At 40.4% G+C, this 25,524-nt stretch overlaps 1 protein-coding gene across 1 annotated transcript in view; it reads left to right on the top strand.

Annotated features, from left to right (window-relative positions):
* LOC127197591 (solute carrier organic anion transporter family member 1A5-like) overlaps positions 1–25,524 on the top strand; it is a 45,882-nt gene that overhangs the window by 454 nt on the left and 19,904 nt on the right. Inside the window, exons 2-4 of the mRNA XM_051155537.1 lie at positions 5,250–5,391; positions 16,958–17,090; positions 23,777–23,883. Of these exons, the coding sequence (XP_051011494.1) occupies positions 5,250–5,391; positions 16,958–17,090; positions 23,777–23,883 (382 nt within the window). The remainder of the gene's footprint in view (positions 1–5,249; positions 5,392–16,957; positions 17,091–23,776; positions 23,884–25,524) is intronic.

Genomic DNA, 25,524 nt, shown 5'->3' with positions numbered 1-25,524 from the left:
CTATATTAAGGGGTCCAAGCATTAGGAAGGTTGAGAACCAGTGATTTAGAGAGTTTTAAAGGAGGATGAGTTTAAAATATTCTAGGTGTGCATTATGTTGTGGTGGAGTTCAGTCTGAGCTCACAGCTCAATCCAGTGCTCAGCCTTCAGGGGTTCCTGACAGAAGGTCAGGGGTCACAGCTAGGAAACAGTTCCCCTGACAGAAGCATTCTGTTGACTAATATGCAAAGATGACTTCATGACCTGGTTAGATAAATATTTTCCTCAAGATTTGGCAACACAGTCAGTCAGTCTTTGTAAGAAAACTGTATTTCGCTGGGCACGGTGTAATCCCAGCATTCAGGGAGGTAGAGGCAGGCAAATCTCTATGAGTTTGAGGCCAGCCCAGTCTATAAAGCAAGTACAGGTCACCAAGGCTACACGGAGCAACCTTGTTTTGAAAAAAAGAACTCTGTTTCCTGCTTTGGTGGTTTTAAGTATTTTAGAGACAACCACTGTTCTCATAGCTCCAAAGGCATCTTTACATAGCACAATGTGAACCTACATTAACCCAGGAAATGTGAGCACTGCCCTTATTTCTGCAGTCTCTCAAACTTTTCTCTCTACGCTGCTTTCTCCTAAATCATGCTATTAAATGCTCATTTTCCCTTTATTCACATATAGTGGAATGTTATTAAAATAAAAGAGAGGCTCAGAATCAGCCCCTGGAAAGTGCTTTTACCTGCAATGATGTATGAATTATTGGAAACAAAATTGCTCACATTTCCCTCCAATTCTCACATGTTTCTGAGGAGCCCAGGTCCCTTGGCTTAACCTTCAACAGATGCTTATTATATGTGCCATTTTGTATAATTTATACAACCTGTTTATACTTCAGTATTTTTCATCTTAAAAGGGTAATTAATGGTAGTTCTACCTTTTTTCTTTTTTTCCCTTTTTTAAATTAAACATTTTTTATTTTTGTATATATTACACACACACATATAACAAACTACCTACAGTAAGAAGAACCATGAAACAATCAGGACTTATATAAAAGTTACATTCTTAGTGTTTTGGCTATTTGTATTTGACAGTCTTGAAGAAAACATCTTTTCTATCTTGGTGCATCTAAAATTCTGGATGTAAATCAATCTCTATTGTATCTTGTCATTATCAACTTAAAACATCTATTAGATCTAAAAAACATCTTAACCCCTAAACAACTAAGCTTCCCAAATGAGAAGATGACAGAGACAGTTTGCTGCCTGAACAGTCACTCAAAACTCTCTATAACGTTGGAGCATCATCTTCAGCCTTCTGGCCCAGTGTATCTGCACAGACATATTTGTGAGGCAGGAGCTATTGAGGATTTGCTTACCCTGTCTTGGCAGAGTTTGGTCTTCAACTTTGCTTGCATCCAAACTTGCCCTTTTTTAAGGCAGAATTCTGTCTGTGGTAGGAACGAGGACGTTTTGCCCAGTGGCTTGTATGCTCCATTTAAAGCCATCTCCACAAGGAGGTTCAGTGATGCTCATCATCTTCTTCGAGGTAGGCTGGGTGTTGCCAGGAGTTACCCTGTCTCACTCTCAATGAATCTTTAAAATAATAAAAACATTTTAAAATGCCATATTATGTATATCTCTGAGGTTTTTGAAGACCTTATTTAACTATTTTGCCTTAGCTTTCTCTAGAATCATATCTATCTGTTGCACCTAAGACATATATTCTTGTGACAAAAATAGACTAGTAATTGATATTACCATGATTTGATCAACTAACAATTAACTTGTATAGGTAGTTCTATCTTTTAAGATAAAAATAAATCACTATGAGAGCTCTCTGCCTCTGTCTGTCTGTGACTCTGTCCTCCTCTCTCTCTCTCTCTCTCTCTCTCTCTCTCTCTCTCTCTCTGTGTATGTGTGCTCACCCTTAGGGGCTATCCTATACTACTAATAAGGTGGATTAGACCCTGTCACTAATACACATCTTGCAACTCCTCTATCTGTGATCTATAACTCCTCCTCAGCATTTAAGATGTTTTAATTTATTTAAATTTATGTTTATTATATATATGGATACATTTACCCTCATATATGCTGGTGTTACAGTTATGTGTCTTGTATCATTGGAGGCCAACAGGTGCTGGATCCTCTGCAGCTGGAGTTAAAAGTGGCCTTGAGCCGTTAGGTGGTTGCTGGGAACTGAACGCAGGGCTCAGCAAGAGCAGCCAGTGCGCTTAACTGCTGCAACTCCAGCCTCAAAGCCGGAAGTGATGCTGAGTGTTGTGATTATTAGTTATGAGACTTGATAACATTTCTACAGAAAAGTCATCAGGCATCTAAAAACACCACTTTTCAAAGTTCATCTTTGCTTAATCTCTTAGGGTTTCTCTTGATGTAAAGAGACACCATGATCACTGCAACTCTTATGAAGACAGACATTTAATTGGGGCTGGCTCACAGGTCCAGAGGGTTAGTCCACTATCGACATGGCAGGTAGCATGGTGGCATGCAGGCTGGGCTGGTGCTAGAGAAAGAGCCAAGAGTTCTACATCTAGATTGGCAGGCAGCAAGCAGAGAGTGACAATGGGCCTTGCTGAAGCATCTGATACTTCAAATTTCACCCTCCATGACATACTTACTCAATAAGACCACCCCCGCTCCAGCATGGCCATACCTCCTAAAAACACCAGTTCTTAGTGGCCAAGCTTTCAATTCTATGAACTTATGGGGACCATTCCTAATCAAACCGCCACAGGTACTTTGGAGTTTTACAAGAGTAGATATTGATGTGAATTTTATGGAAAAAGAGTAAAACCATGAGTTCATAAGTCAAGAGTTAGAGGTAATTGTTTAGAAGTAATTAGATTTCTCTCCTTTTTAGAACTTAGGACTTTCAAGACTGTTAGGGTGCTCAAATGTGTACACAGTGCCAGACTGATGCTCCTGTCTCCTAAATTAAAAATATATAATCATTAAGAAAAGTCTCCGAGGACAGGGAAAATCATGGCTTTCATGGCTTTTAGTTGTTCATACACTGGTGACCTTACCAGGCACCAAAGCTTAGTTCTAACCCAGTGTCTACACAGAAGACTCTGGGTAAGCTACACGAATAAAGCAAAACAAAACGAAGCAAAGCAAAACAAACAAAAAACCCATGAACTTTGTAAAAGGACAACTAGCGACCAGGGCGTTGATAAAGAAATGGGGAGAGCAGAGGAGGAAAGAAAGAATCAGACCACACCAGGTATTTATGAAAGTGCCAAACCATAAACTTAATCAATAAAAATTATTAAAGAAAAGAGAGAAAAACTTCCTTATTGGGCTGAGGTTTAGCTTGGTCACACAGTAGTTGCTTTAGAAGTAGGAGTGCCTAAGTAGTGTCCCCGAAGCCTTCATAATACTAGACATGGAGACATGTGACTGTAATCCCAATGTGTGGGAGATGCACTCAGGCAGATGCTTAGGGGCTCTCAGATGAGCCAGCCTTGCCTCCTGTGTAAATTCAGACAGGCGAAAGTCCCTGTTTTAAAGGAAAAAATGTATAGAACTGGAGAGATGGCTCAGAGGTTAAGAGCACTGACTGTTCTTCTAGAGGTCTGAGTTCAATTTGCAGCAACTGCATGGTAGCTCACAACCATCAATAATGTGATCTGATGCCCTCTTCTGGACTGCACTGTACACATAATAATAAATAAAGAAAAAATGTAAACCACTTGAAGAATTATACTTGAAGTTGTCTTCTGGTCTCCTTGTGTGCATAGACATACATGAACTTATCTCACATGAACATACACATATGCACAAATGAAAGGACGGAAGACATTAATAGAAAAAAGACAAGTTCCTTAGGAAGCATGAAAAGACTGCTCCAAAGGAGTTTGCTTCAGACTTTGCAGTGCTCAGGTAAAAAGGCTGCAGGATTAGCGTTACACATACAGTAGACCTGAAGCATCACGGCCACTGGCTTTGCTTTCTTCACAGGACCAAACACTTTATAGAAACAGCAGTGGGCCCACTACCTATTTATCTTTCTTCTTCAAAACACAAATAGAATAAATGATCTTCCCAAGTATGATTTTTTGGTAGACCTTACTTTTAAATACAGGATCTAGATTATACAATGCAAGTGAAAATTATCAATTGTCAATCACATCGTTGAAAGAGTTGTAGTTGGAAGAAAGAACGTCACCTCAATGGAATTTAAAATTAGAAGACAGATGTCTAGAGATGGAATTATACTGTCTTATAGTCATAGAGTACTTTTCAGCCATACTGAAATTTGTATTTACATTTCCTAATTAGTTTTGCGTATGTTTTTGCTCTGGTTCACCAAGTTAGTTGGTACTTATCCCAATGAGTTTATAAGCAGTAAATACTAATATAACACAGTATAATTTGCATATTATTTTGGAAGAGATAATACAGAAGTTTCAGAAGCTGGGATGATGACATTTGCCATCAACCAGCCATTGAAAAATAATTTGAGGGCAACAGGAAGTTTATTCACTACATCACTGAAAGTGAATTTATTAGTCACATGCAGATAGTGAGGGATCTTATCAGTACACAGCCACCCTTGATGCTGCACCAGAGGGACCCCTAAAACATTCTGCCCTGGGTTTCTATGCCATGAACACCTCTTGGGCTGCTGAGATAAAATGTTACAGAGAATTTTCAACCAGAAAGAATAAAATTCACAAGTCACTTTGCTGTGGCCACTGACGCCAGCAGTGAGAATGTAGCCTGCTGTGCCCAGGAAAGCAGAAAAAGAGGTCAAAGTTTCAAACTGGCCCAGGACATCCAGAAACCTGTCGTTCATGCTGAGGGAGCAGAGTAGGCTGGCTGCAGAAACAAAGCCTTGTGTAATTCTGTGTTCTGTCCTTTGCCTTTCTCAAAGGGGACAGTACTTGTCCTGCAGATAGCAGTACAATGCTGAAGACCCATCAATAGCTGTGCCTTACGTTGAGCAACTCCATGTATTCTTGTATGAAGAAGGCACACTGACAAAAGAGCAAAGCCATACCTAGCTACAACGCTCATACTACCAAGCAACTGTTCTAACTCTGCTTTGCTAGAGTGAGGATGCTGGTACAGACAGAGGAGAGACTACATGTTAAAGTTTCTTAAATGCTCATGGGCTGTTTGAGATGGATACAATCTTCCACCTTTAAGGGAAGGCTCTTTTGCCAGTCAAGGTCTGATATATAATCAGAAATTAATCATAAAGTGAAGTTCTCATTTTTCCTTAAACACTCTTCTTCCTAGATGTTTTTGTTGGCATTAACATGGGCATATGTATCCAAGTCACTATCAGGAATTTATATGAATTCCATGCTCACACAGATAGAGAGACAATTTAACATCCCCACATCAATAGTTGGATTAATCAATGGGAGCTTTGAGATTGGTGAGTTATTTTTACATTTACTTATTTATATATTGATGCTTTTCTCTTTAGTTCCTGCATTAGACTGTATAATCTGACTGTGTTACATGCTTCCTCATGTTGAGTGAGTAGCCTGGCGTGATATGAAGAAGCTGCTTATTTAACTATCCTCATGATGGCAGCTAATTATTACCACACAGCCTGACACTTTCTATTTTTTCCCTGGGGTGTTGCAGAAGATTTAGAGTTTTAATATCTAGTTCTATCATTTTGTGGTTCTCCTCTTCCTTGGGGGGGCTGTTGGCTACCAGCCCACCAAGGCAGGAGGAGCAGAAGGTGAGACATAGGGATCTAACACTCCTGGAACCACTTCAGGAGCTAGTTCAACTTTAATCTGGGAGAACAAAAGCTATATGGTCCTTGGGGAGTGGGTGGGGGGCTTCTAGGATAGACAGTCATAATGGATTGAAACCAGGCACTTAAAGAATGCTTATTTTACTTTGGCAGCATGGTCCTATCATATGAGTGGGAACACAGTGACTAATTATCCTATAGGTGGAGGGAGGGGAGAGCTAGCAGGGAGCTCTGTCAAGGACCATATATCAAATGTGGTTAGGAGCATCTATGTCTAAAGACACTCTTCAGATGGAGTCAGGCAGAGAATAGGGGGCCCTGCTGGGGAGAGGGAATCCCTGCACCTAATGCTGTGCTCAGAGTGGCTATCCAGACTGGGGGGACTGCAGCCTCAAACAGCAGGGTCCTACCAGCATCATTTGCTAAGCCAAAGAGAAGTTAAGGGCTTTTCCTTGGTATTTTAGAAGGTTGCTGTGGGAGCCTAGAGGAACTTGTGTCCAAAGGAGAGAACAAATGTTTCTTTTCCCCTACTGAGTCTGTGATGTTGATGGCTCTCTACTGCTACTTACCAAGGAAGATGCAGAAGCTCTCCTGTGTCAGAGTATGTCAGACACGATTGCTGAAAAGAGCGGATGAACTTCAATCCTGCTTTTGGGTGATGAACTAGGATATGAGAGTTCAAAAAGGGACTGAGAGAAATTTTGCCTCTATACTCAAAGTGACCTGGAAGCCTTGGTGTCTCTCTTCTCTAGTTGAATCATAGTTTTTACTTCCTTCATGGTGAAATTGCCTTTAATGTATTTAATCAAAACAGCAAAGAAAATCAGGATTGAGAAGAAGCTCACTCACACCGAGGATGCTCAGCCCTGTCTCCCAGGGTCAAGCTCATCAGTGCTTCCTCTTGCCCCCATGTCCTAGGCCTTCAGTGGAGTCAGGATGAATGCCTTACATGGACCCCACACAGATTCACTCATGGGCTATGTGTTAGATGCAGCAAGTGTGGGACATTGGTTATCCAAAGTCCTATGGGAAATAGTAGTGTTAAATGTGACAGTATTCCGAAGGAATAAAGGTTTTCCAGGAGGAGAAATGGACAGGTGAATGTGAAGGCTGGATTTGTACAGAGGGTGAAGCATCAAATGATCCGTGTGGGGATGGAGTCAGCCAAGTTTGATGGGAAGTTGGAAGTTGTTAGAACCTGAGCCTGGAGAGATGTACAGGGAGGAGAAATGGGTAAAGGCTCTGGCTTGCTCTGGAGTATGTCATTTATAACCCAGATGGCAGAGAACCAGTGTGGGTTTGGAAGAGGATATTGACCTTCTATGCTTAAGGACTCATGATTTTAGGATAATATTTTACTTGCAAAACTATTAAACTATGTAGGTAAAGAGGGAGTAAATTACACTTAAGTAAAGTTATCAGAACATTTAACTATCCTGTCAGACAGGAATATGTTTGCTTTTTAATAAGGTAAAAAATAATGAAATAGTCTTCATATATTAATACATGAAGTTATTATATAGCAGTTATTTATAAACCAGATATGTAAATGTAATGAATTAGTCTATTAATATTAATTAAGGCTGGTTATTAATACTGCAGGAATTATTTCTTTACCCACTATTTTATAAATAAAAGACACGGAAACTTGTAAGATTTATAATAAGCCTTAAAACACTAGGGATGGGTAGATATCAACACTCTAAGTTATTTGTCTGCTTCCAATCCAAAATCCTCATGAATATTTGCATCTCTTTCATTTGGGATGCTTCCGTTCCATCAGGCCAGTCCTCAGAGCAAACTGTTACTGGCCATATGCTCCTGGTCATGCCAACTCACGGCAGCCTGCTCTTTTCTCCCTCATTCCTCTCCTCAGGGTCCTTATGCAGCCCCACAAGCCCTCAAAACTTCCCCCTGTCTACCTTTCTTCTGCCTGGCCCAGGCCACATGTAACTTTGTTAGCCAATCATGGATAATTTGCGAGGCCAGGTTCACAGAACATCACTTTGGATACATGAGAATTTGCCCTTAGGACAGTAAGGATTTTGGGGTGAAAATAATTAACATTTGAATACATAGTAGCTCCAGAGCAAGGCCAACAATTAAGTAGATAATTATTGGTTCCATGTCATTTTGTAGTATCTACAACAGCTACAGTGTCATATACCACTTTTTATGTTTTGATGGGTGGAGACATCATGGCAGCTCTCTTTATTATTGCTCTCTACTTTGCCATGAACAGAAATGCTAATGATCAGTTAATGACTATTGAAAATAATTTTCACCCAAGATCATAGAAAACTCTAATTTCTGTGAACTCCATGGATTATAGATTGGAAATTCCTGTTTAAAGTAGAAAATAGAACTATTTATACCACCACTGGCTGCTGCAGGTGCCTTAAGGGGAAGTCTTAAGTAGAAATAGTTGTGAGAGGAAGCAATTCACATTGGCCAGTGAAAGTAGCACCTAGTGGCCATTTCCCCAGTCAGTTTTGCAAGTGACCTGGCTCTAGGCTGAGTAACACCTTGTACCTATCTCCCCACACCTTCCCACCAATTATATGAGAGACACAGCAAGGCAATGTAAAAGGTGAACTCAACCTCATGTGAGGAGGGAATATTTTTCTTTTCAACCAGTAGATATTTCAGAGAAGTCCCTGTGCGTTCATGGTGGTACAGCCAAAGATGACAGAGTTGCATAGAACGTTTTAACAGTGAGTGTGCTGGGGCGTTGCCTTTTGTGGGGTGACTTCAATGACTGGGACTTTGTCAACAGGGACAGGCTGTAATAGCATACTAAGGATATACAGGTGGGGCACAAGCTGTTCAAAATACTGCAATGTCTCTTTTACTTAGATAGCAGATTCGAGAGAAATAGAATTCAGAAAAAGCAAAGTCTTCAAATAATGTTCAGGTATTTATGATCACTTAGAGATTTGCTAAGTTATTAAAGAAGAGTTGGATTTTTCTGATCTTTCCTTTAAGTATAATATGAGCACTAAAAATATGTGATTTGTAGAGCATGTACTTATATATTTGGTTCTTTTCAATTCTTCTCTGGTGTGTGGTGATTGAGCCTGAATCCTCACACACATGAGCCAAGCATTCTCCCACTGTATTCCCAGCCACTTTATTTACTTTATATTTGAGGAAGTCTCACTAAGTTGCCCAGGCTGGCTTTGAATTCATTCTGTAGCCCAGGTGGACTTTGGTCATGTAATCTCCCTCTCTTGGCCTTCCAGTCTCTGGGGAATTCACTCTGTAGCCCAGGCCGACTTTGGTCATGTAATCTCCCTCTCTTGGCCTTCCAGTCTCTGGGGAATTCATTCTGTAGCCCAGGCCGACTTTGGTCATGTAATCTCCCTCTCTTGGCCTTCCAGTCTCTGGGGAATTCATTCTGTAGCCCAGGCGGACTTTGGTCATGTAATCTCCCTCTCTTGGCCTTCCAGTCTCTGGGGAAAGGCAGTCTACGCCTCTAGGCACCACTTGTTTTTCGACTCTTAAACAGGTTTATCGAAGGCCTCTTGGTCAGAACAGGGCTTCTCAATGAGTTTCTTTGAATCAAGCTGTCTTCGAAATCACAAAGACACATTTTTGGTTTGACTTTGTGACTCCTGCAATGTAGACCTAACACTCAGCTGGAGGGTTAGGTCTCTTCCCATCTCTCTGCTAACAGTATTACCTGGTGTAAAGAAAGAAATGACAATAGAAACAGACATCCAGTTTGGTCATGTTGAACAATAAAGGTGTTTTTAAATAGTAAGTTAAAAAACATGAATCCCTTTGAATTTGCATAGAGCAGGCATGAAGGAAGTCAGAGGTGACTTGCAGGCTGGAACCCGACAGCTGCTTTTGTTGACTAAGAGCTGCTATTACTTTAGTGAAAGAGTGGATGTCCTGGGACATTACCTTCTGCATGATGACCTCAATGACAGAGTCAGGTTGTAATCTGAAGACAGAGGTAGGGCATACACCATTCAGAAGAGTGCTAAGTATCTTCTACTTTGATAGCAGACTAGAGAGAAACAGAATTGGAAGAAATACAAAGGCTTCATATATCTTTCAAATGTTTACAATCACTTAGAGGTATGCTAAGTCATTAATGAAGAGTGTTACATTTTTCTCATCTTTCCTTTATGTACAATATGAACAGGAAAAACAATTCTCACCAAACTAAAAGCATGTAGTTTGTAGAAAACTTACTCATGTATTTGATTCTTCTGAAATAATTTATTTCTGTGTGTGTTCCAAGGGCAGGATAATCCTGAATAGAGCTTTAGTATTCTCCAGAGTGGAGGAGAACCTTCCTTCAGTGTCACAATTGCTTTACAAATTAAAACAACACACAAAACATCCTAAGCAACCATCCTTGTATTAAGGTGGTTGCTTTCTAATGTCTATTATATTTATTATAATTCAGTCACATTAGCCTGATTGTTATCCCCTTGCTCTTTTCTTCCCATTCCCACACCCCCTCTTTGGCACTATTCCTCTCCCCTAGACCTATGATTGGGGTGGGGGCTCCTACCCTACTGTCTGGCCACAGCCTATTAGGTCTCATCAGGGTAGCCTACATCCCCTTCCTCTGTGTGCCTGCAAGGCTGTCTTGCCAAGGGGCAGTGACCAAGTCGTGGGCACCAGAGGGCATGTCAGAGGTTCAGCAGAAGTCCCCTCTCCACGTGGAGCATCAGCTGTCCATCTGCTACATCTGCACAGGGTGTCTTGGTTCTCTTCATGCATGGTTCTTGGTTGGTGCATCCGTTTGTACAGGCCCCCTGGGTCCAGATCTATAGGCGTGATGCTCTCCCAGTGGAGCACCTGCTCCTTCCTGAACCTTCCATCCCCTGACTCTTCACTACAACTCTCAATGCTCAGCCCAGAGTCCAGCTTCAAGTCCCAGTATCTGTCTCAATTCCCCACTTGGTGGAGTCTCTTAGAGGAGATCTATTTTGGGCTAATATCCACTTATAAGTGAATATATACCATGCCTGTCTTTCTGGGTCAGGGTTAGCTCACTCAGGATGATCGTTTCTGGTTCCATCCATTTGCCTGCAAATTTCAAGATTTCCTTGTTTTTAATAGCTGAATAGTATTTCCTTGTGTAAATATACCACAGTTTCTTTATCTTTTCTTCAGTTGAGGGACATCTAGGTTGCTTCCAGATTCTGGCTATTATGACTAAAGCTGCTATGAACATAGTTGAGCAAATGTCCTTGTTGTATGGTGGAACATCTTTCGGGTATATGGCTAGGAGTGGTATATCTGGGTCTTGAGATAGCACTATTCTCAATTTTTTGAGAAAGTGCCAGATTGATTTCTAAAGTGGTTGATAAGTCTGCACTCCCACCAGCAATGGAGGAGTGTTCCCCTTTCTCTACATCCTTGCTGCATGTGCTGTCACTTGAGTTTTTCTTTTTGTTTTTTTAACTTTCTTTTTCTGCTTTTTGAACTTTTGATCTTAGCCATTCTGATAGGTATAAGATGGAATCTCAGAGTCATTTTGATTTGCATTTCCCTGATGACTAAGGACATTAAGCATTTTTAAAAAGTGTCTCTCGGCCATTTGATATTCCTCTGTTGCGAATTCTCTATTTAGCTCTGTACCCCAAGTTTTAATTGGATTATTTGGCTTTGTGGTCTTTAATTTCTTGATTTCTTTAAATATTTTGGATATGACCCCTTTGTCGGATGTAGGGTTGGTGAAGATCTTTTCCCAATCTGTAGGCTTTCCCTTTTTCAGTTGACAGTGTCCTTTGCCTTACAAAAACTTTTCAGTTTCATGAGGTCCCATTTATTAATTGGTGATCTTAGAGCCTCAGCTATTGGTGTTCTGTTCAGGAAGTCTTCTCCTGTGCCAATGAATTCAAAGCTCTTCCCCTCTTTTTCTTCTAACAAATTTAGTGTGTCTGGTTTTATGTGTGATCTTTAATCCACTTGTACTTGAATTTTGTGCAAGGTAATAAATATAGATGTATTTGCCTTTTTGTACATGTAGGCACCCAGTTAGACCACACCACTTGTTGAAGATGCTATCTTTTTTCTATTGTATGGTTTTGGCTTCTTTGTCAAAAATCAAGTGCCCATAAGTGTGTGGATTTATTTCTGGGTCTTCACTTCAGTTGAGTGAGCGATCAGCCTGTTGCTATGCCAGTACCACGCCAGTTTTATTACTGTTGCTTTATAGTACAGCTTGAGATCAAGGATAGAGATTCCTCTGGAAGACTTTTATTGTACATGACTGTTTTAGCTATTCTATGTTTTTTTGTTTTTCCATATGAAGTTGAGAATTGTTCTGTCTGTCTGTAAAAATTTGTGTAGGTATTTTGATAGGGATTGCATTGAATCTGTAGATTGTTTTTGGTATGATGACCATTTTTATTATGTTGATTTTCCCAATCCACAAGCATGGGAGATCCTTCCAGCTTCTGATATCTTCTTCAATTTCCTTCTTCAGAGACTTGAAGTCATTTTCATATAAGTCTTTGTCTTGTTTGGTTAGAGTTATACCAAGATACTTTGTCTTTTGTGGCTATTGTGAAAAATATAGTTTCCCTAATATATCAGCCCATTTGTCATTTGTATACAGGAGGGCTAGTGAGTTTTTTGAGTTGATTTTGTATCCAGCCACTTTGTTGAAGGTGTTTATCAGCTGTAGGAGTTCATTGGTAGAACTTTTGGAGTAACTTATGTATACTATCATATCATCTGTGAATAGTGATACTTTGAATTCTTCCTTTTCAATTTGTATTCCCTTGATCTCCTTTAATTGTCTAGGACTAGTACTATATTGAGATGATATATAGAGAGTGGGCAGCCTTGTCTTATCCTTGATTTTAGTGGAACTAAGTTTCTCTCCATTTAGTTTGATGTTGGCTATAGGCTTGCTGTATATAGGCTTGCCTTTACTATGTTTAGGTATGTGCCTTTATCCCTACTCTCTCCAAGACTTTTAACATGAATGGGTGTTGGATTTTGTCAAATGCTTTTCAGCATCTAAGGAGATGATCATGTGGGTTTTTTTCAGTTTGTTTATATTGCTTGATTACATTGATGGATTTCCATATATTGAACCACCCCTGCATGCCTGGGATGAAGCCTACTTGGTCATGGTGAATGATATTTTTGATATGTTCTTGTATTCAATTCGCGAGTATTTTATTGAGTATTTTTGCATCAATGTTCATAGGGTAAATTGGTCTGAAATTCTCTTTCTTTGTTGAGTCTTTGTGTGGCTTAGGTATTAAGGTGACTATGGCTTCATAGAATGAGTCTGGTAATGTTCCTTCTGTTTCTATTTTGTGGAATAATTTGAGGAGTATTGGTAATATCCCTTCTTTGAAGGCCTGGTAGAATTCTGTGTTGAATCCATATGGCCCTGGGCCTTTTTTTTTTTTTTTTTTTTTTTTTTGGTTGGGAGACCCTTGATGACTGCTTCTATTTCCTGAGGTGATCTAGGACTGCTTAATTTGTTTCCCTGATTTTGATTCAACTCTGGTAAGTAGAATTTATGAAGAAAGTTGTCCATATCACTTAGATTTTCAAATTTTGTGGTATATAGGCTTTTAAGTAAGACCTAATGATTCTTTGGATTCCTTCAGTATCTGTTGTTATGTCTCCTTTTTCATTTCTGATTTTGTTAATGTGGATAATCTACCTTTCCTTTTAGTTAGTTTGGCTAAGGGTTTGTCTATCTTGTTGATTTTGTCAAAGAACCAGCTCTTGTTTTTATTGATTCTTTCAATTGTGTTTTTTGTTTCTAATTTTTTGACTTCAGCCCTGAGTTTGATTGTTTTCAGCTTTCTACTCCTCTTGGATGTGTGTGCTTCTTTTTTTCTCTAGGGCTTTCAGATGTTCCATTAAGTTGCTTGTATGAGATGTCTTCAATTTCTTTATGAAGGCACTTAGTGTTATGAGTTTTAACTTAGCACTGGTTTCATTGTGTCCCATAGGTTTGGATATGTTGTGCCTTCATTTTCACTGAATTCTAGGAGGTTTTTAACTTATTTCTTTATTTCATCCCTGACTCAGTTGTCATTGAATAGAACATTGTTCAGGTTCCACGTGTGTGTAGGCCTTTTCTTATTTTATTGCTGTTGAAGTTAAGCGTTAGTCTATGGTGGCCTGGTAAGATGCAGGAGATTACTTCAGTTTTCTTGTATGTGTTGAGGCTTGTTTTGTCACCAATTATACGGTCAATTTTGGAGAAGGTTCTATGTTTGAGTGAAAAGCTCTGTGGATGCCTGTTAGATTAATTTGATTCATCACCTTTTTTAGTTTCATTATTCCTCTATTTGGTTTCTACCTGGATGATCTGTCTGTTGGTGAGAGTGGGGTGTTGAAGACTCCCATTATTAATGTTTTGGGATAGCTGTACGATTTAAGCTTTAAACGTATTTCTTTAACAAATACAGGTGCCCATATACTTGGGGCATACATATTCAGGATTGTGATGTCCTCTTGGTGGATTTTTCCTTTGATGAGAATGAAGTGTCCTTCCCAGTATTTCTTTTTAAAGATTTTTTTTTATTATTATGTATACAGCGTTCTGTATGCATGTACACCTACAGGTCAGAAGAGGGCATTAGATCCCATTATAGATGATTGTGAGTCACCATGTGGTTGCTGGGGAGTGAACTCAGGACCTTTGAAAGAGCAGGTGGCACTCTTAACCACTGATCCATCTCTCCAGCCCCTTCCCAATATTTATTGATTAATTTTAATTGAAGATCTGTTTTTACTAGATATTAGAATGACTACTCCAGCTTGTTTCTTGGATCTGTTTGCTTGGGAAACTTTTTTCTAGCCCTTTACTTTCACATAGTTTCCATTTTGGTTGCTGAGGTATGTTTCTTGGATGCAGCAGAATGTTGGAGCTTGTTTCTGTAGACATCCTTTTATTCTGTGTCTTTTTATTTGGAAGTTGAGGCCATTGGTGTTGAGAGAGATTAGTGACCAAAGATTGTTAGTTCCTTTTATTGTGGAGTTGGTGGTGATAGTGTGTGGCTGTGCCTGTTTTCTTTTGGTTTTGCTACTGTGAGATTATCTATATCCTGTATTTTCTTGGGTGTAGTTTACCTCATTGGGCTGGATTTTTCCTTGTGGTATCTTTTGTATGGCTGGGTTGGTGCATAGATATTGTTTGAATTTGGTTTCGTCATGGAATATCTTGTTTTCTCCAAATGTGGTGACTGAAAGTTTTGCTGGATATAGTAGTCTGGGTTGGTCTCTTAATGTCTGTCTGACATTAGCCCAGACCCTTCTGTCTTTCATGGTCTCTGTTGAGAAGTCAAGTGTGATTCTAGGGGGTCTGCCTTCATATGTTACTTGGCCTTTTTCCCTTTACTATCTTTTCTTTGTTCTGTAGATTTAGTGTTTTGATTATGTGGCAGGAGGAATTTCTTTTCTGGTCTAATCTATTCTGCGTTCTATAGTCCTCTTGTATGTTCAAGGTCATTCTTTCTTCAGGTTGGGGAAATTTTCTTCTGTGGATTTTCTTGAAAATATTTTCCGGTCCTTGGAACCTGCCATCTTCGTTTTTCATCTATCCTTATTATTCTGAGGTTATGTCTTTTCATGATGTCCTTGATTTCTTGGATGTTTTGTGTTAAGAATTTTTCTGTTTTAATATTTTCTTTGAGAGATGTATCACTTTCTTCTATTGTGTCTTCAGCCTCTGAGACTCTCTCCTCCCTTTCTTGAGTTCTGTTGGTAATGCTTACCTCTATTGTGTCTTCAGCCTCTGAGATTCTCTCCTCCCTTTCTTGAGTTCTGTTGGTAATGCTTACCTCTATTGTGTCTTCAGCCTCTGAGATTCTCTCCTCCCTTTCTTGAGTTCTGTTGGTAATGCTTACCTCTACGGTTCCTGATCACTTCTCTGAGGGTGCCATTTCCAAGAGATTTTCGGTTTGTGTTTTCTTACTTGATTCTAAGTTTCATGTCCTGAACAGTTTTAATCATTTTGTTCTGCTGTTTGATTGTGTTTTCCAGTTTTTCCTCAATGGCCTCTATATGTTTGTTCATATTTTGATGTAGGTCTTGGAAGGATCTGTTCATTTCCTCTTTATATTTCTCAAATAACCGCACAATCATCACATTAAGGTCATGTTCCTGAGGTTTCTGCTGCATTCGAGTGTCTGTTGTTTGGGATTTCTGGTGGAGTCATGCTGTCCTGGCTTTTGTTGACTCTGTTCTTACCCGTTCCATTAGGCATCTGCTGAGTGTGCTCAGGTTTCCTAAGGTGGCAGTCCAGGGAGTGAGTTCCTTCAGAAGGAAGCTACTTGGTTTATTGGCTTAGAGGACACTGTCTTCCTGGAACTTAGTCTGAGGTCTGCCCTCCAGCATCCAGGATTCAGCAGGATTCCTCTGACTCTTTGGTCTCCTCACAGAGATCAGCAGGAGAGTAGAAGAGTGGCTTGGAGGCCAGAGTGCTGTATCTGGGATCCAAATTCTATTCTTGAGGGTCGCAGTTTTCACTGTGTCTATCCTTTGTGCCCCAGAGGCCCTGCACTCACTCCAGTATTCGGAAGAGTGCAGGGTGCTTGAAGTCTGTGACTCCTGAAACTGGAGACATCCTGCTGCAATGGGTGGTGGGTGTGGGTGGGGTGGGTGGGGTGGGTGGTGGTTCTGATCCTCCCCAACTTTGTTGGACTGAGAAGCCCCCAAGTCAGTGAATTGGATTCAGTAGCCTGTTTGCTCACCGGTTCCACTGTGCAGAGCCCCAGTTCCCCAGGAGGCCTGAACACTGGCTCCAGTATTTGGAAAGGTGCAGGGTACTTGAAGTTTGTTACTCTTAAACTCAGGGTCAGTCCAGCCGTGATGCGGGGTAAGGGGGCCTTGGTTCTGATCATCCTCAACTGTTTGGAGTGAGAAGGACTGAGAAGTCCCTAAGTTGGTCGTTGAAATTCAGCAGCCTGTTCACTCACCGGTTTAGCTGAGCCGATCCTCTATTCTCCAGGGGCCCTTCACTCACTCCAGCGTTCAGAAGAGTGCAGGGTGCTCAGAGGTTTTGACTCCCATACCTGGGGTATGTCTGGCTGCAATAGGGGTTGGGGCGCAGTCCGTTTCACTACCTCTGATCCTCTGCTTCCTAAACACAATACACACTGGGTGCCACCATCTTGGAATCTTAAGGTGCTTGTTAAACATTGAACACTAGAGTTGGACTGCTGGAGAGGCTGTTGACTAAGAGCTGCTAATACTTCACTGAAACAAGCATTCTCATTCTCCTTCCTAGGAAACCTTTTGTTGATTATATTCGTGAGTTATTTCGGAACAAAGCTGCACAGACCTATCATGATTGGTGTTGGATGTGCAGTTATGGGCCTAGGGTGTTTCTTAATGTCGCTGCCTCATTTCCTCATGGGCCGGTGAGTATTCCAGTCCTTGATGATATTTTAGGTTCAAATTTCACCTGGAAATGAGGCTCAGATTTTTCTCTCTGGGAGGAACAATGCTCCCTTAAGTACAGAAGGCTAATAGGGAAATTAGAAGATGTGGTGACTGGTCTGCCAGTATGATTTTTGACTCTTGTGGCCTCTGGTCCATTTAAAGTCCCAAGTGGGACTTGAGACACTTCTTTAATGAAGTTGAGACACATTAATGGGCTCTCTGAATCTTCAACCCTTGTGCTGAGTCCTTCCTCAGGACTATTTTGATGCTTCCGGTTTCAAGGGGTCTACAGGGGTCACAAAGAGATGGAATAATTTCAAGGCTGATATTTTTTTTTCATGTTTATCAAAGTAGCTTCCACAGGAAATTGCAAAAGTGAAAATATGTTAAGTTTTCTCTTACTCCCTTTCCTGCTTTCAGAGACAGTTTTCAGTTCTTTCTTTTTTTTGGCCTATGTGTCTTGTTAGTTTTTAATACTTTAGTGTTGAGTGATATACAAAGTTTACTATTTATATTTGCATGAGCATAAAATTTTTTATACCACAGAATCATGCTATTCTTTGTTACAGAATTCAGATTTAATATGCTGCTCTCTTTCCCTATTTGACTGACTGTCTTTGTGTCTCTGGCTATTGCACAGTCCCTCACTATCTGGGAGGGTGACATCCCTCACCACAGGTCATGAACTTCATTGTTGCCCAGGGGATGCCTATTTCTCTTGTCTGATGCGCTCCCATGCCTCTCAACTGTGAACCTCTAGGTCATTTCCTTGGAATTCATTATCATTCTTTTCCTTATAAATTTGTCCTATTTCCTTCCTTCATCTTCTTCCTGACTCCTTTCTTTTTTTTTATTCATTAATTCCTTCTTATTTTCTTTCCAGATCTTTTATCTATTATATGTGTATGAGTGTTTTATCTGAATGTATGCATATGTGCCATTTGTGTGTCTTGTGCACGCAGAGATCACAAAAGAGTGTTGAACTCCCTGGAATGGAGTTACATATATTGTCAGCTACCATGTGGTTGCTGTAAAATGAATCCAGGTCCATTTCAAGAGCAACAAGTGCTCTTAACCACTGAGCAATCTCTCCATCCCTCCTTTGTTTTTCTTTTTGAGACAGGGTCTTGATATGTAGCATGGGCTGGCCTCAAACTCTTCATGATCTTCCTGCTTCAGTCTTCCAAGTGTTGCTACTGCAAGGATGAGCCACCACCACCACCACCTTGCTTTGCCTCTATCCTGCTCATAAATATTCACTGGAGGTGCATCCTGTCTTCACCTTTCCTGTTTAAATTCCTACACGTTATTTTGTAGAGGAGAATTTCACTACACCCTTTGAAGACGTTGTCTCAAAGTTGGAACTAGAATTAATATTCTAATGCCTGTCATCCTTTTATAACTCTCGTGACATTTTTTTTTCCAGCTCCATAGTCTGAAACTGATGACTATTGATATAAGCCCTTTGCCACCTCAATCAGGTGCCTTAGGCCAGAACACTTTGCAATGTTTCTTGACCTCTTTTCTTCTTGGTAATCTCTTCCTCTCCACCTACGTCTGCTGCGCTATTTGAGCACTGGCAGCTCAGATTTCATCCATATCCTGCTATTTCATTTTTTTTTAACTTCATGTCTTCTCATTTCTTGGATACTTCTAGGGAGATTTAACTTTGTCATCCAGTCTCTTGAATGGGCTTGTCATTCATCATATTTCTAACCTTTTAAAAGATCTGTCTTTTTATTATTATGTATACAGTGCTTTGCTTGCATGAACACCTGCATGCCAGAAAAGGGCATCAGATCATGTTATAGATGTTGTGAGCCACCATATCATTGCTGGGAATTGAACTCAGGCTCTCTGGATGAGCAGCCAGTGCTCTTAACCTCTGAGCCATCTCTCTAGCCCTATATTCCTAACACTGTCAAAGACATCTCTCTACCTTGAATATCTTGTCTGAGGGAACATATTGTTATTTTCTCTAGAATTCAGTATCTCTTCCTGTGTGACTCTCCATTGTCCCTGGATCCTTCAAGTGTAGCTTTTGTTTGTCTTTGTCTTCACTGTAATAGGGAGTCCTCATGATGGCCTTAGGTATTTGTTCATATTTAATGGAGAATATTTAAGAGATTAGGAATGATCAGCAGGTTATTGAGTGGGGACTGGCTGATTTTGAGCTGTCCTGGGAATGTGAATAACTTATGGTCCTTTGTAGAAATTCTCTCCTTTTGAAAAGTGGTAGAAACCTGTCAAGAAGCCAGAAAAGAATTGGAATATAACCTTTTAGTATGAAGAGTTTTAAAGATAATAACCCTTTTATTCAACCCCTGCATCCTCAATATACATGTTTGGATCCTCTTGCACCTGTGAGCATTTCCACTTGGAGGGATGAAGGGTGAGTGTGAGGATGTAGGTATTCCCTTGGCACATTTTAGCCATCATTTTAGAGTCTGCTTTGTGTGCCCAGCTGGGTGCTGCATTGGTAGTCCCTTCATGCTGCTTTCCAAGGAAGCCTGGAACATACCCTGCTGCTCCTCACAGAGCGATGATTATAGTTACCTTACTTTTGATTCAGTGGCAATTTGCATATCCACGTCACAGTCTCAGATTTTTATTGAGCTTTGTAAATGTTACTTTTATTACCTGAAGTGATTGTCTTGAAAGGTTATTGCCTCTATAAGCCTCTAACCTCTTTACAATATAATCCAGGCCTAGAATGTTTTCAGCCTCAGTGGCTTACTGCTGAATAAGCTCACTCTTTCTAGCTCTTTCTGAATGAATTCTGACTGGCTGGTTCAGCTCAGCTGTTCTGTCTCAAACTCCTCCCCAAGCTGACTGATTCAAACTGGATTTTCTAAGCTTCTGATTGAATTGCTCCACTTGGCCTCAAACTAACTCTAGCAAACTGTTCTAATTTTCTAGCTTCTTCTCATTTACTGGCTCATTCTGTCTCACCTTTATTTAGCTTGTTCTCTCTGCAACCTGTCTCAGTAAAACTCTCCCACTAAAATTTCCTCCTCTCTGCCTCCCTCTGTGCTACTCTCTCTTAGGTCGCCTCTCTTTCCTCTATGTTCTTGTGAGAGTTGGGCGTATCCTAGTATGTCAAATCCTTCTCTGATTAGTCACTTTGTCTGGCTCTCAATTAGACATCACTTTCAAACATCAGGGTTTTCTTCCACCAACTAACCTTACCTACATTGTCTGGGATTAGAGGGCATGCCCGTATTCCAGCCAGATCATACTGTAATCCAGGGCATGCCCATATTCCAGCCAGATCATACTGTAATCCAGGGCATGCCTGTATTCCAGCCAGATCATACTGTAATCCAGGCATGCCGTATTCCAGCCAGATCATACTGTAATCCAGGGCATGCCCGTATTCCAGCCAGATCATACTGTAATCCAGGGCATGCCTGTATTCCAGCCAGATCATACTGTAATCCAGGGCATGCCTGTATTCCAGCCAGATCATACTGTAATCCAGGGCATGCCCGTATTCCAGCCAGATCATACTGTAATCCAGGGCATGCCCGTATTCCAGCCAGATCATACTGTAATCCAGGGCCTGTCTCTATTCCTTCTGGACTATATGGACATATAAGTCTTTGGATGTTATCTCTTGACAAAGTACCCATGTTGATGGATTAGAATTCTACAGAGCTTAAGTTGACCATACTTCCAATCTCCCATTTACAGTTTTTTTTTATTGCTAGCTATTTTGTTTGTGTATGTTGTGTTGGTCCTGGAACTGCGTGTGTGCCTTCATGTGATGTCAGGTAACAACAACCAGGTGTTGATTTTCTCAACCTACCCTGTGAAACCTGGCCTGGAATTTATATTGTCAGGCTTGCATAGAAACATCTTTACCCATGGAGGCATCTAGTATCTCAGGAGCCTTTTTTTTTTTTTAAAACACAGTCTCATGTAGCTCAGGGTGGCCTCAAACTCATTCTGTAGTTAAGGATATTCATGAACTCCTGGTCCTATTGGGTTTATCTCCTGAGTGATGGGATTTCAGGTACCATATTTTCTGGCATATAAAATAACTGGATGTAAGATGATCTCCAACATTTACAATGATAATATAGAGTTTGAAATACACTAACCATATAAGACTACCCCTCTTCCAACACACACCCTGTTCAACAGACTTGGGCATGCATCTATTTGCAGACCCCTGACTGTGGTACAGATTTTTTGGGATTAAAAATTCATCTTCTATGCTGGAAAATAGGGTATTTCCCATCATGTCTGGTTTTATTGAGTGCTCAAGATCAAACCTGGGATTGGTGCTTTCCAGGTACCAGTGACCAATTGATCTATATCTCTATGTCTAGATCCATTTATCTTTGAGAAGATGGGCTTTCCCTTTTTTGGTTTGAAATATTTTTACTCTCATTTTATAGTCATTTGGGAGAATAAATGGATCCTGAATCAACAACTGAATTTTAAGTGGATAAGGGACCAATTGAAAGATGTTTTATTTTCTCAGGTGTTTTTGAAGGGAATTGAAAGTTAGTAGATGGAATTAAAAAATATTTTTTACTTCCTATTCTATTCTCATCAGTGTCAAGACATATTAGACTATTACTGTATTTTTTTCTCTTCTTTCAAAGCTGATACTTCTTTGAATCTGTCCTCTTCTCATTAGTAGCAAGACACAGTCCCTTGTCCACAGTTCACTGGCTAAGTGTTTGGGGACCTCTAGGAAGCTGTTCTAAGGGAAAGTTATTCTGTCTTTTGTGCTATATCATGCAGCATAGACATTAAAATTTTGGCAAACACAGCTCCCTAATCATACAGAATTCAGCAGCCCGTGTTTCCCCCTTGCTTTTTCTCATCTACCAAACACTTAGAAATAAACCTAGCATACTAAGAAAGACTTGGACACATTTTCCTCATTTTGCATTCTGTCATTTTCTTTCTAGGACAGGCTGATTCTTTGTGATTTATTCAAGTTAAATGACCAGAGTTTATTAACACTTTTGGAGCCATGACACTGTCATCAGATGATGGGTTCTGTCACCTCTTGTTATGGTGTGTGGAGTTTCCCTCCTTGTTTTGGAGTTATTGAACACATGGAAGAATGGGTGTTTGAATTCTCAGAAAGGAAGGATAGGGTCACAGCTCAGAGAACCCAGCACAGGTGTCTTGCTTTGTGTTGTTTTTGTCTCTCTAAAGCTTTTATCTTCTTAATTCTACTTTACTGAGGCTCTCTTTTATTATCTTGCTTTTGTTCTATATCTCACATCAATTATTTCTAGGAAATAGTCATTTAGAAACACAGAGAGTGATTTTGACATTAGAGACTCTGAAAGTTACATCACACTCATGTAGACATGAGAGCTAAATATAAGCAGCGGCAGTTTTTGGTAATTATCAAGCTCTTTTGATGATATTGATTACTTACTTTTAATTTTTGAGACTACTTTTGTGATGCTCAGGCTGCCCTCAAGCTTGTTGTGTGGCTGATATGATCATGGACTTCTGATTATCCTATCCCCACCTCTCAAATGCTTCAGTTACAGGCCTGGGCCACCACACCCAGTTTATACAGTTCTGGAGCTTAAACCCAGAGCACAGGCAGCAGAAGGACACAGGTTACGGAGAGCGAGCTAGCGAAGATCTAGAGCCATCGATATCTAGCTAGCTCTCTATTCTATCCAGCATCTAGCATCAGCGAGATAGATAGCGATCTAGCTATCTCTAGCATCATTGGCTACCTATCTCTAGCAGCTATCCACCTATCTATCAGCTATCGAGCTCTAGGATCTCCGATCTATCTAGCTCGATCATCCATCTATATCTAGATCTCTAGATGCGATCCATCAATCTATCATACTATCTAGCTATCATCTATCAGCGATCTTTCTACCGATCTCTATCATCCACCTATCGATCATCTATCTATCTATCTATCTATCTATCTATCTATCTTCTATCTTTCTACCTATCTCTATCATCTATCCACCTATCTATCATCTATCTATCTATCTATCTATCTATCTATCTATCTATCTATCTATCTTATCTACCTATCTGTTTGTGTATACATGTGCTTTTTTATGTGTGTATGTATTTGCATGTGTACTGTATGCGTGTGTATGAGTGTGTATGTGTGTACATGTGTAGATTGGAGGATTACTTTATGGAGTTATTCCTCTTCTTTCGCTTTCAAGAGGGTTACTGGGATTGAACTCAGGTCATCAGGCATGTGCAGTAGGGCTTTATCTGTTAAGACCTTTTAGTGGCCCTGCCATAGGATATAGGCTTTATGATGATTAGGATGACCTCTTTGGAAACATATCTTTTCTTCTTCTTCTCCTTCTTTTTCTCCCTTTCCCTCTCCCTCTTCTTCTTCTTCCTCCTCCCCTCCTCCTCCTCCTCTTCTTTTTTTGGAAATAGGGTTTCTCTGCATAGCCTTGGCTGTCTTGAGCTTACTTTGTAGACCAGGCTGGCTTTGAACTCAGCAATCTGCCTGCCTCTGCCTCCTGAGTGCTGAGATTACAGGCATGCACCACTACTCTCAGCTATTTTTTATTTTTTGGTGGAAACATGTCTTTACAGGCTCTGGATATCATGTTTTCAGTGAAGCAGTATCCAGTAATATGTAGATGCTCTCCTTGCACTCAGACCCTCACAGTGAGTGTTTCCTGTGTCCACACAGATATGAATATGAAACAACGATTTCATCTGCAAGCAACTCATCCTCAGACAGCTTCTTGTGTGTGGAAAACAGAACCCAGATCTTGAAGCCAACTCAAAACCCAACAGGTTGACTAGAGCTTTTTACTGCTTTCTGCTCAGAGATTTGGCCATAGAATACTGTTTTTATGATGGGCTTTGAGGGGTTTAGTAGACAAATGAAGAAGATTTATTTTCTCCTTCAGAGAAGTGAAACATCTAATAAGTTAGCATACTCTGCCTCTTGAGTTTGAATATATTTATTAAGACAAGGAAAAAAGAGTTAGGCTCACCTCCCTCCTTTTAGTACTTTGCAATAATGCCAGCATCATGACTCTTTTAACAGATTAGTCCACTGATTATGTCACAGCCATGGCGGCACTGACAGATGTTGTATAAAAGTACTTACCACATGTGTTAGTTACTTTTCTTTTACTCTGCTAGAACACCAGGACCAATGGAACTTATACAAGGAAGAGTTTATTTGTGTTTATGGCTCTAGAGGAGTGGTTCTCAACCTTCCTAATTTTGCAACCCTTTAATATAGTTTCACATGTTGTGGTGACCCTAACCATAATATTATTTTTGTTGCTACTCCATAACTGTAATTTTCCTAGTGTTATCAGTTATAGCATAAATATCTGATATTTCTGATGGTATTAGGTGACTTATTAAGGTTCTAGAGGGTTGAGAATCAATCTTGGCAGGGAGGTATGGCAGTAAATGCAGGGATCTAGGAGCTCACATCTCAACTATAAGAACAACACACATACACACCCACACACACGCACACACACACACACACACACACACAGAGAGAGAGAGAGAGAGAGAGAGAGAGAGAGAGAGAGAGAGAGAGAGAGAGATGGAGAGGGAGAAGGAGAAGGAGAAGAAAAGAGGGAGGGAGAAGGAGAAGGAGAGAGAGAAGGAGAGGGAGAAGGAGAGGGAGAGGAAACTGTAAGTAGACTGAGGCTTTAAACCTGTCTCCAGCGACGTTCTTCCTAAATCTCCTCAAATAGCACCACCACTGGAGGCTTAATATTTAACACCCGAGGCTCTGTGTGTACGGTATTTTCATTCAAACTGCCACACTATTCATACTGAGGGGCTGCTTTGGTTCTGACACCAGGTTGCTCATAACCAACTTTAAGTCCAGTTCTGGGGTATTGGGTGCCCTCTTCTGGCCATCTTGGGCACCTGCACAAATGTGGTGCACATATACTCATGAAGGTAGACACACTTACATATACGTTTTAAAAAGTATTTTTAAAGTCATGTATGCTAAGTGACTCAATGCATTTCCCGAAGCTGACTCAGCATAATCAGTCACCTCAGGCCAGAACAGCTCCATTTTACACTGGATCATGACACAGACACTGTGCTAGTCTTCAAGGGTTGGAGTGTCTCTCAAGGACTCGGTGGTGATCAAAATAATGTGAGAGTCAAATAATAGCCATGTCTGAAGCTCTGAGCCACAGCAACTTGAGACAGTGACCTCTCCACACTATCATTCTCATCTCCCTGATTAGACAGTGACCTCCATGATAGCATTCTTACCTCCTGATTAGATGGTGACCTTCAAGCTAGTGTTCTCACCTCCTGATTAGACAGTGACCTCCAGGATAGCAGTCTCACTTCTTCATTAGACAGTGACCTTCACATATTCTCACCTCTTTAACTGACCTTTTTGAAAAGCCCCTCTTGTGCTCCTGGCATTGTAGTGCATAAATT

The sequence above is a fragment of the Acomys russatus genome, chromosome 13, assembly GCF_903995435.1.
Source record: "Acomys russatus chromosome 13, mAcoRus1.1, whole genome shotgun sequence".
NCBI lineage: Eukaryota > Metazoa > Chordata > Mammalia > Rodentia > Muridae > Acomys > Acomys russatus.
Note: the sequence above shows the minus strand (reverse complement) of the source record. Positions and strands in the feature narration are given on the sequence as shown.